At 34.5% G+C, this 12,072-nt stretch overlaps 1 protein-coding gene across 4 annotated transcripts in view; it reads left to right on the forward strand.

The window, feature by feature from the left end:
• LRP1B (LDL receptor related protein 1B) overlaps positions 1 to 12,072 on the forward strand; it is a 1,941,900-nt gene that overhangs the window by 1,165,418 nt on the left and 764,410 nt on the right. For all 4 annotated transcript variants that reach the window (XR_013518953.1, XM_078327882.1, XM_078327883.1 and 1 more), the window contains exon 16: positions 9,258 to 9,398. Coding sequence is in view for 3 of the 4 variants with exons in the window: in XM_078327882.1 (XP_078184008.1) it covers positions 9,258 to 9,398 (141 nt within the window). In the remaining variant the exon portion in view is untranslated. The remainder of the gene's footprint in view (positions 1 to 9,257; positions 9,399 to 12,072) is intronic.

Raw genomic sequence — 12,072 nt, forward strand, 5'->3', positions numbered from 1 at the left:
ATCTATTTTCTTTTTATAGTTGATGTTTGTGATTATTTATGATGCATTGTTATAGGTAATTGTCTGCTTCTGTTACAGTTTATGCCTTTTTATGTATTTTACCATATAGTTTATGTCTGATAGGTGTTACATCTTCTTTAGGTATTTGTAGTAACACCCTCAGTTTTAAATTATTTTATTATTATTTTGAATTCTAGCTACTTGACATGAGAACTTTGGTTTCCTTTCTCCTACTTTTTTCATTTCTCAATTTCACTTATTATAAAACTAGCATATTTTACCAAGAATATGATTTTGAATTACCAAAAATAAGTTTTTTTAATAAAAATATTTTTGACATTTATATTTAGTTAATTAATCAATTTTACAATATTTTAGGCATAGATCAGTATTTCACTCCCTGTGTTGCTTAGTGCTTAAACTTTCAGAACTCCATTGTTTATTTATTCATTTCTGCTAATGTGGAAAATATATCTTGAAATAACTTCTTCAAGCAAACTACATGGAATACAGTGGGACCTCTGTACTGAATACTTACACTATTTTTTTTTTATCTTCTAACCAATATAGTATGGAAACCATTTACAAAGTATTTGCCTTGTGTTAGGTACTATAAATAATCTAGAAATGATTTGAAGTATATGAGAGGATTTGTATAGGTTATATGCAGGAAATATTGCACTATTTTATAAAAAGCACTTGAGTATCCACAGATTTTGGTATTTACAGGGGAGCCTGGAATCAACACCTATGGATACTGAGGGATGACTATATATATTGTTGAGTTCCCAATATGATTCCTGTGCCTTTTTATGTAAATAGCATTTCTTCTGAATATTAATTCATGGCTGAACAAAATCTCCCTTCAAAATTCTACAAGTTTGCATCTGTTGTATTCTGTAATTACATATTTCAGATCACAAATATGAATTTTACCTTTCTGGTAAGGTTTGTTTTTCTTTAGTAATAGAACTTTGTAAATTGCCTATAAGTTGATTTCTGTGGAAGACAGTTCTCAGAGGTAAACTTCCTCTGAGTCACCAGGTGATTTTTTCCGTTTGTTTATTCTGTAGATTAAGTCTCATTTTATTGTTTATCATAACAGAAAGAAACCTATCAAGATCTGCAGTTTGCCTACAGGGAAGAATTAAGTATGACTTTGAACAACTTAAAGTCTGCCAAGTTGGTTGCCAGGCTGAATCTTATCTTAGTAATTGAGAGAAAAAATATGGTTTATGTCTACATTTGCTGGTTTAATTTTTCAGTTTCTACCAAGGAATCTTTTAAAATTGTTTTCCTGGCATAAAATGGAATTTTCTGTTGGCCCAATCGAGTGACTGACATTTTTAAAAGATGAAGTGTATATGTATGTGCACATGCACGTGCATGCACACACACACGCACAGTAGCTTTCATGGACTTCTACCAGGTCTCATCATGCCTTTGTTTCACCCATAAACTTGCTCTTAAAGATGGGAGGTAGCACAATAAATGCTCTTATTTTGGTAGGTACAGACCTTACCTACAGTCTCTGCTGCAGAAACAAGTGATATCTCTGCCTACCTAAAGATGGACAGGCTTATTCAATTTCCAATGGCATAACTTAGAGGGACTCATAAATAAATTTTTAAATATAATTCTACTGGCCTTGCAAAAAGTGAAAATCCCTTACAGTAGTGCCAATAGAATGTTCAAGAGACCAAATTCTCTGAGATCTGGTAAGTTTTAATTTTTGTTCTTTGTCATTGTAGGAGGTTACATGAGGGGACTTACATTCATCAGATACCAATATTTGAATAGTATTTTGAGGTTAAAATTTTCTACTTAGTATTTTAATTTCAATTATGTGGATCATAATTATGTGGATCATTGGCCTTCAAATTATATTTTCTATTTCTTTCATTCTTATGCTCCATTAAAATTATATAGGTTACTTTTAATACATCTGTATTGATATAGATATAGGAAAGATATTGATAGATTGATAAATAAATTTGAAAAACAGTATTGTAAACTACAGGGAGAAAGACAAAATGAGAGGAAAATCACCGTCAATATAAAAGTGAGCTGGAGTAAGCAGAAGTAAGAGCATAAAGAATTATCATTAAAAAATATATAGGAAGGGCCGGGCGCGGTGGCTCAAGCCTGTAATCCCAGCACTTTGGGAGGCCGAGGCGGGTGGATCACGAGGTCGAGAGATCGAGACCAACCTGGTCAACATGGTGAAACCCCGTCTCTACTAAAATACAAAAAATTAGCTGGGCATGGTGGCATGTGCTGTAATCCCAGCTACTCAGGAGGCTGAGGCAGGAGAATTGCCTGAACCTAGGAGGCGGAGGTTGCGGTGAGCCGAGATCGCGCCATTGCACTCCAGCCTGGGTAACAAGAGCGAAACTCCGTCTCAAAAAAAAAAAAAAAAAAAAAAAAAAAAAAAAATATATATATATATATATATATATATGAAGTAAAATCCTGCAAAGATTTTTATCATGACTTACATGAGTTGTTATGATTTGTATTGATTTCCTATGTCCATGTACATTCTTGTGGCTCAAAAGAAAATGAAAGATGAGTTAAAAATCAGTCCTTTGTGAGTATAAAGCTTGCTCCTTTGGCCCGCAGTGCAAGTGGAATGTAGAAAGCAAGGCTCATTGGGGTATACACTGACCCTTACGCTAGGCTCTAATCCCTGAGGAGAAGCCTGTGGCACCTCTACCTGTACTTGTAATATACACATCTAAAGCACTCCTATGCCATATTTTGAGTATCACCAAGTCAATGGCAAATGCTTCTCCTCACATCCACTTAAGCCCCTAAGACTAAAAAAATTGTCTTAATTGCTCACTTTTATAATTTACTGACTGTTCCATCTCATAGTTACATCTTGTCTTTTGATCAAGCTTGTCCTTTATGTTTCTTTTAACAAGGTTCACCTGTGTTTAAATATCATGGTGGGAGAGGACACAAGAAGATATTTGCTTGAGTACTGTACTCTATTAGAAATGGCCCTGTCTGGCCAAGTGTGGTGCCTCACACCTATAATCCCAACACTTTAAGAGACTGAAGCTAGAAGATTGCTTGAGTCCAGGAGTTCAAGACAGGCTTAGGCAACATAGTGAGACTTTGTCTCTTGAAGAAAGAAAGAAAAAAAAAAATATTAGCGAGGCATGGTGGTGCAGGCTTGTAGACCAAACTACCCAGGAGGATGAGGTGGGGCTTACTTGAGCCTAGGAAGCTGAGGCTGCAGTGAGATGTGATTGTGTGTGCCACTGCTCTCCAGCCTGGATGACAGAGCAAGACCCCATCTCAAAAATAAATAATTAATTAATTAATTAATTAAATGACCCTGTCACCTTCTCCAAATCCACAAATGAGTTTTCAGTATTACTGTTCCTCAGCAGTGACTACCAGTCCCTCTTTTTATTTATTTATTTATTTATTTACTTTAGTATCTCTGACCTTTCATCCTTACTCTACCTTATTTAGTTTCTTTCTTGCCATAACTGCTAAACTAAAAACAACAAAACATGTTCAGTAGTTTCTTGGAAGCCATACATACAAATATATTAAAAGAAACTCTAGCTGAACACATCCTTCAGTAGCACTTGAAATGATTCAGATTGATGCTTAACTACGGAAAAAAAAAGATAAGATGTATTTATTTTGAAATAACCCAGGCTATCACTGCACGTCCCCATGTACATAAAAATTAAATGACTTTGGCTTGTAAGGAAATACTATATACAATGCTGTTTACAAAACCGCTGTTAGAAAATCTGTTGTCATGGTTGTACACATGTGATTTTACACCTGGTGAAAGTTAGAGGAATTTCTTTTCTGAGACTATTGGTCTCTTTCTAATATCTATAATTCATAGATGAAGTAACCCCAATGCAATAAAAAAGGAAAAGGAAGAAGAAGATTCTGTCTATATTCATTGCACTAAACAATGTAAATCAACAAGAATAAGTTGAGAACTTGAGAATTTGTAGTTTGCATTTGGGTGTTAAAACTTCTGCCATACCTTCTAATATGGCCTGCAACTTGCCCAGGTTCCTTTCAAATGTATTAGAAGATATTTAGGGAAATAATATAGTAACTCACTTCATGCAGAGAAAGAACCCAGCTATGTTTTTAGAAATTATTTTAGTTCCTTTTTATTTAATTGTAAAGGTTTTTCAAGGATATGTTAACCGTAGTTTGCAGATGAAAAAAACTGCAGACAACTCCAAATGGAATTCATGGTTGCAGAGCACAGGAGTGCAAAGGAAATATCAGTACGAGGGTAACCTCTCATTAGTGCTCATTCTTCTGGATGTCTTGTTTAGTTCAGTTAGATTATAGTCACATAAACTGGAATTAACTGGACTAACTTTGTAATCTGAGTCGAACAAGCAAAATAAAATTGCAACCATTGTGACATCTTCCTGGTTTCAGTCATCCTTGTTGAATTGACATCAGATGTACAAAAGCCCATTGGCGAATGTTCAAGCTGTACTAAACATCCATGAATGCTTCTCAATAAACTTGCAACATAAGGCTATGCCAGAAAAAACATGTACCCAGCAGAAAAATATTGACATGCTACATGATTGATTAAGGATGAGTTCTAATGCCATGCATGGAAGGAATCAAGAATGAGAGTAGGCTGGACTCTTTGTCTTTTGAATCTTGTGTGTCATGGTCAAATCCTCTCACAACTAGAAATGATGTTGGGTACAACATAGTAACTTGGAACTTACTACCCCTGAGAAGGATGTGTAAAGCTAGGTGATCAATTACTAAGCAAACCTTATATTTCTCTTGACATGTTTGTGGGGAAAAAAATCACAACATAGAATATTAATAAATGAGAATATGAACAGTCCCAAAAAGTAAATTAGATTCCAAAGACAGTGAGTAACTATTAACAACAACAACATCAAAAAACTCCATCAAGATTATTGCGTCTAAAGTAAAGAAACAGCAATTATTTAATTCTTTAGCATCCTAAAACAAAAAGGCAGAATTTTTCAATGTGCCTCACTCCCAGGAGAGCAACTTGAACATTGCAAAAACATTGATTATCCAAGGGACAGCATTGCACAATTATGTGTCAATGGTACTCTGTGACCTTTATCACCTTCTGGAGCTCCAGATATATTCCTCTGTCAGAAACAGGGCTTCACTATGGTGAACCATTTATCTGCTTGGCTGTGACAAGCCTTATGTTCTAGGATATATGCAATCTAATGTGTAGTAAAAAGTTTAAGGCAGTAAAAAGTTTAGAAGCCCATCCAGATGAATATTTATGGCTTCTGTGCATAGGAACTCACAGAAGCTTATGTACCACTTAGGTTGGCTGCTCAGAAGACCACTCTATCTAATGAAAGGTCATTCTGTTATGTTCTAAAGGAGAAAAATCAAAACCTATAGCAGCATTTTTCACACAGTCATCTTCCAGGTTAAGCAAGCTTACATAAAGAGATCCAGCATACCATAACTTCAAGTTTTCTTTTTGGTTCTTTTCTCTCTTCCTGCTTAAATAAAGAAGGAATAAGAGATTCTGGATTCCCAAAATGAAGAAATAAACAAACAAACAAAATGGTTAAACAAATAAATGTTTCTCAATATTACATAAGCAGAAACAAGAAAACTTTATTTTATTTTATATTTTGCCATGGAACAAATGCTGTTATGACTCAGTTATCATAATTCTGATGCAGTTGACAGTAAAGCATTAATTGAGGGAGAAAATTATTTTAGAATAGGTTGCCACACTGGATTTGAAAAGAGAAAAAGCAAAGTCAGAAGCATCAGCACTTGTTTGTGGACACCACAGTTTATTAAACTAAGGTCAGCAGTATGTCTTGAATCCAGTAGTACAGCTGATTTCCCAGTTTGAGATAATTGAAATTAAATTTTTTTAAAAAGTTGATTAACAGCATTTCCTCCTTCCCATCATTATGATCTGGACATTAACTCCAGCCAGTTTTACCAAAGAAAAAAATTAAATCAGAAATTCATATTTTGTAGTTCCTTAGAGACTCATGCATAGGCCTTCTGATTTCATTGCTCTTATAGCAGGTACACAGGCTGTGTAAGAACTAATAGTTCCAAGACAAGTATACCATGATTCATGTTATTTTACTTTTCATCTTGGTTAAATTATAGGATTATTTATTACTTTGTCAATTTCTCATTGGTGAAATCGTACTGTAGTATTTTTGCTAGAAGTGGTTCTGGCAGTAGAATTACAGGTTTTGTATCCGTTTTCAAATGCATAGTTCAAAGCACAAATCTGAAGTAAAGTGTGCAATTCCAGCACTTGCTAATATACTAAAAGCAATTTTTTGCTGTTCTTAAACACCCAAGTGCTATATAGATTCAGTCACATTATGCATTGGAACAAAATAATCTATACAGAACTTCATATATTCATTCCTTTAAATGTACGTGAAACTTTTTCTCTCTTCTTTCTCTCTACATATCTTTTTGTCTTTATCTTTTATTTATTTTTTTGTCTTTGTCTTTTATCTTTTTGTATTTTTGAAGTTTATCCATGTCCTTGGGTGATGAAAGAATAGAATTAGCTGCTTAGCCAGTTGAAGGGAAGTGGTATTCCTGAGGGCTTTATACAGCCCCCACAAGTAGAATCTCTCACTACAATAATGCCAATATCTGTTAATTCCAGTTATCAATCAACAAATAATTTTGAGCATAAACCCTACACCTAGTTCTGTTCCAGGTATCATTCCTTTTTGTATGTGAAATTGTCCTTTCTACATTCAAGAAGCTTCTCAAGTGGATACATTATAATTTCTAAAAATTAGTCACAAAATAAATGGTTGGTAGAGACTTTTGCAAGGTATACAAAGAGTACTAATCTTAGGTAAGTTAGCAGATTGCTTTAGCTATCAGCTGGGGTTCAATGATAAATGACATTGCCATCTAGTGCCACCTTGTTAGGTTAATGCTGGGGAAACCACCATGCATTTTGAACTTCTAAGCTGCTATCTTATCTAGATTACCACATAGCACATTAAATGTTTTCTTTATAATCTATGTTGTTAGCTTGAAAGTAACCTGTTTTCTATCATCATGATCCTGATAGTTGGCATTGTTAATGTGGTTCCTTTGTGATATAACTGCTGATTACATCTGGAAGGCTTAAGCAGGGCTAGAATTATAATTAATTATGCTTTATGCCTTGGGAGAATTTGGAAATCAGAGCCTAGAATAAAAAAGAAAAACCAAAAGTTGACTATTATGTCAAGAACAATGAAGAATCTGAGATTTTACCTTGATTACAAGCTAGCAGGTTAGCCTGCTAGAGACTCATGGATTCTGGTGGAAGACAGGCAGTTCCTAGATCAGACACAAAGGATTTTATCACTCATGCCACAGCAAGCCACATAACATTCATGTTTACATTGGTTCTCTTTGATAAGGCCCCCTCTACCTTTTCACAGTCCAGGAAACACAAATAATTTAATCATTGCCACATATTCTCTTCTCTTTCTAGACTATTCAATCCACTTAGATATAGAAGAATAGTAAGAATAAATTTGTGAATAAATTCCACTTAACTGAATTCCTAACATTTGTTTGGAGAACCTAGAATATGTGGAGAAAAAACACTGCATAGAATCCCAATACATAAAGAGATAGTTTTGATTAACATGATACTTCCAGAGTCCTTAAGTAGACCTGAGTTTTTCTCCTACATGCATACCAGCAACGTGATTGTAGCCATCAAAGCTGTGTGCTACTGCATTGCCTTTTTATTTTAATGAATTCTCAGTGTCCTTATTTATAAGATGGAGGTAGTAAAATTCTTTGCCACAAATGCCTTATAGGTTATCATAATGATCAATTAAGTCTATGAATGAAGGCTCTTGTAAAGCAAAACTACGAACCCGGTGTAAATATAAAGCAGTAGGGTATTATTGTTGTTAATCTTGTTGTTACTTTGGTCAGTGTTGCTTAAAATAAATCTCCAAAGTTCTTAGTTGTTAAAAGTCAAATATAATATAAAGATACATCTCTCTACTTAAAATGTTTTATTTGGGAAGTAATAATTGCAATTTGGGACATACCCACAGACTAGATAATCTTTTGTATGGCAAAAAAAAACAAAACAAAAAGAAGGTTGGAAGATTTCTAAAAAGCGAAAATGTTACATGTTGTTTTGCAAGAAAGCTTATTGGCACTATTAATGTTTTGGGGAGCTCACACACTCTGATTGGTGAGTGACAGAAGTGAGTAAAACTAGTCTTATAGCTGCAGCAGGTTGTTTCAGGAGCTATTCAATACAACTGGTTTCAAGTTACAACAAGCAGTTCCAGCAGCCAGGCTTGCAGAGAGTTGCATTCTTGCATCACAATATGTGCCCTGAGTGCTTTTTCCTCTTCACTTCTCAGTAGTGTTTTAGTGGTACATGGTAAGAATGACCCAATTTACATGATCGACTTTCACACAGTAGAATACATGTTGCCAGAAAAATTTTAAATTTTTTATTCTCAAAGATGGCTTTCATTACAATGTTTCATATTTTCCATTAAGTTAAATGAGACAAAATTTTGTTATTATAGCAAAATTTATTTGTGTGTTAGATTATAGTAAACTTTATAAGTATCACATATTTTTGAATTTAAAATATGTAAAATTTGGGGACATTATTTGTTTTGTATATATTTAAGGTAAACAACATAATGTTTTAATATACACAGTGAAATGCTTACTATAGTCAAGCTATTTAATATATCTATTATCTCTCATAGTCACTCTCTACTGTGTGTATGTGGTAAGAGTACCTACAATCTACTCTCGGTAAATTTCCAGTGCATATTATAACACAATATTGTAACTATAGTCTTATATTGTTCCTTGGATTTGTAGATATATTCATCCTACATATCTGCCATTTTGTGCTCTTTGACCTATGTCTCTTCTTTTCCTCTCCACTACCACTCTACTCTTTATGTATTTAACTTAGAAACTGTGGTACACATACACACCCTTACCTATCAACATGTGTGTGTATAATGGAATATTACTCAACCTTTAGAAAAAGGAAATCCTGTCAATTGCAACAACTTGGATGAACCTGGATGACATTATGTTCAGTAAAATAAGCCAGAGGAGTACAAATACGGTATTCCACTGATGTGTGGAATCTAAAACAAACAAAAAACTTGACAAGATTTATATTTGAATGGACTGACTCTAGCTAGTGTTGTTCATATACCTTTCTTTCTTTCTTTTTTTAACTCTAGTTAATCCTGGAGAGGTACTACCTCACATATGTAAAGCTGGAGAATTTCGCTGCAAAAACAGACACTGTATCCAAGCTCGGTGGAAATGCGACGGAGATGATGACTGCCTAGATGGAAGTGATGAGGATTCAGTAAACTGCTGTATGTTCTCCTTCAATTCACCTAAAGCCTGTGTTTACCTGAGTCTTTGAGTGTGTGAATTATCAAGGCAGTTTGTGAAAATCTGAAAATATCTTTGATGCAAATTGAACTTAATTTTTCATTTCTCCTTTTGCATAAAGATTAGACCCTAGTTTGCCTCCTTTGCATAGTTTCAAAGCAGTTTTTCTCTTCCTTTCGCATCCTTAATATTATCATTTTAGTTGCTTTAGGAATTTTCTCCTTTTATACTCCATGATATCAGCATCACCATGACACTGGCAGAGGTTGCTATAGGGAACCTCTTCGAATATTTTAATTTAAAGATTTGGAAAATCAATTTAAACTCCATCAAGACAGAATTATTGGTACAGAAGGTCACTATCTACTCCACTGCTCCTTGGCAACAGAGCCTTGAAGAAGATCCAAGGAAACAGACATGGGTTTGGAACATGTTACTATATAGCTTCACTGGCTCAGGGCATGGTAGGAAACACATATGGGCACTCAGAAATCAAGGTTTCATTTTCGCCACTTTGGCTTCTATTTAGCTGTTTATCATCTGCTGGGATAAGAATAGTGTTGTGTTGCTGGTAGGCATAAGAAAATTTCTCAAATATGTGTTAGGAAAATATTTTGGGAAGTACATTAAATAATATTTTGAAAATATATTTGATTACAGTCACTAGCCAAGTGATTTTGAGAGATAGAAAATATTTTTTTTTCCTTTTTTTTTAAATTGACTTTAGCTTTTGGGGTACATGTACAGATCATGCAGGATTGTTGCATAGGTACATACATGGCAATGTGGTATGCTGCCTCCGTCCCCGTCACCTATATCTGACATTTCTCCCCATGTTATCCCTCCCCAACCTCCCTACCCTTCACTGCCCCTCCCCTAGTCCCCCCAACAGATCCCAGTGTGTGATGCTCCCTTCCCTGCATCCATGTGTTCTCATTGTTCAACACCCACTTATGAGTGAGAACATGCGGTGTTTGATTTTCTGTTTTTGTGTTAGTTTTCTCAGAATGATGGTTTCGAGCTTCATCCACGTTACTACAGAGGACATGAACTCATTTTTTTTTTATGGTTGCATAGTATTTTACAGTGTATATGTGCCACATTTTCCTTTCCCAGTCTATCATCGATGGGCATTTGGGTTGGTTTCAGGTCTTTGATATTATAAACAGTGCCACAATGAACATACATGTGCAAATAATAGAACAATTTATAATCCTGTGGATATATACCCAATAATGGGATTGCTGGGTCAAATAGAATTTCTATTTCTAGCTCCTTGAAGAAGCACCACACTGTCTTCCACAATGGTTGAACTAATTTACACTCCCACCAACAGTGTAAAAGTGTTCTTATTTCTCCACATCTTCTCCACCATCTGTTGTCTCCAGAGTTTTTAATGATCGCCATTCTAACTGGCATGAGGGGGTATCTCAATTTGGTTTGGAATTGCATTTCTCTAATAACGAGTGATGATGTGCATTTTTTAATATGGTTGTTGGCCTCATAGATGTCTTCTTTTGGAAAGTGTCTGTTCACATCTTCCACCCACTTTTTAATGGGTTTGTTTGTTTTTTCTTGAGAATCTATTTTAGTTCTTTGTAAATTCTGAATATTAGCTCTTTGTCAAATGGGTAAATTGCAAAATTTTTCCCATTCTGTTGGTTGCTGGTTCACTCTAATGATTGTTTCTTTTGCTGTACAGACAATCTGGAGTTTAATATTTTATATGAAAAGAAGTCATGTGTTGAATGAATCTATCTTTGATCTTTTATTTTGACCTGAGTGCCTTGTTTTTTAAAAATTGTTTTCTTTCAATAAATGACCTCTTTTAGTTTTGAACTAACGAGAGTCAATTGATAGTCCTTCATTTCCCTTTTTAAAAAAAATTAAGAATATGTAAATAAAGTTTTAAAGATCTTTTTTAAGAATGAACAGAATTAGTCTGGGCATCCATTTTATTCAAACATTAATACTTTAGGGCAAATATCTAAAAAATATGGACTTTAAAAATATTTTTAAATTTATGTATTAATAAATGCATAAATACAGCACTATATATTCTCTTGGTTTCCAGACTCAGGCCTGGCTTTGACATTATGTACTGCTTATTTTTCACCCCATTAATATCCGTCTGGCAAAGTCTAAACCCACAGATAAAATTTTAGATACTAAATTGGTATAATTAGTCAAAAGTTTTGGAGTGAGAGGAACATTTCAGCTGAGGGTAAAGAGTATTTTTGTCCTACTAATTTACATAAATGAGTATTATTTAGTGACTAATTGCCTCACTCCTTGACTCACAATCAGAACTGTTATTTTTTTAAATTATTTTTAAGACTAATCAAGTGCAGTAGCGAAAAGGGAGGAAATAATAGAACAAGGAGTTTGATTTGTAACTGAGTGTAAACAGTCAATTGAGATAACTCACTACCTTTGGGCCAGCCTATCTGTGGTTGTGATGAATGCTCCCTATATATCAGCTTCCTCTGTAGTCAACTTTATATGCCTGAGCAGAGTATAAATATTGTGTCTCAGTATTCATGTGTTGGTTCCTTAGGTGAATGCTTTCATCAGTGTTACTTGTATTTTCTAGCAAATTAACAAGAAAACTCATCTCCTCTATGGGTAGAGGGGGCATTGCATTTGTACTGTTAA

Source organism: Callithrix jacchus, chromosome 6, assembly GCF_049354715.1.
Source record: "Callithrix jacchus isolate 240 chromosome 6, calJac240_pri, whole genome shotgun sequence".
Lineage (NCBI taxonomy): Eukaryota > Metazoa > Chordata > Mammalia > Primates > Cebidae > Callithrix > Callithrix jacchus.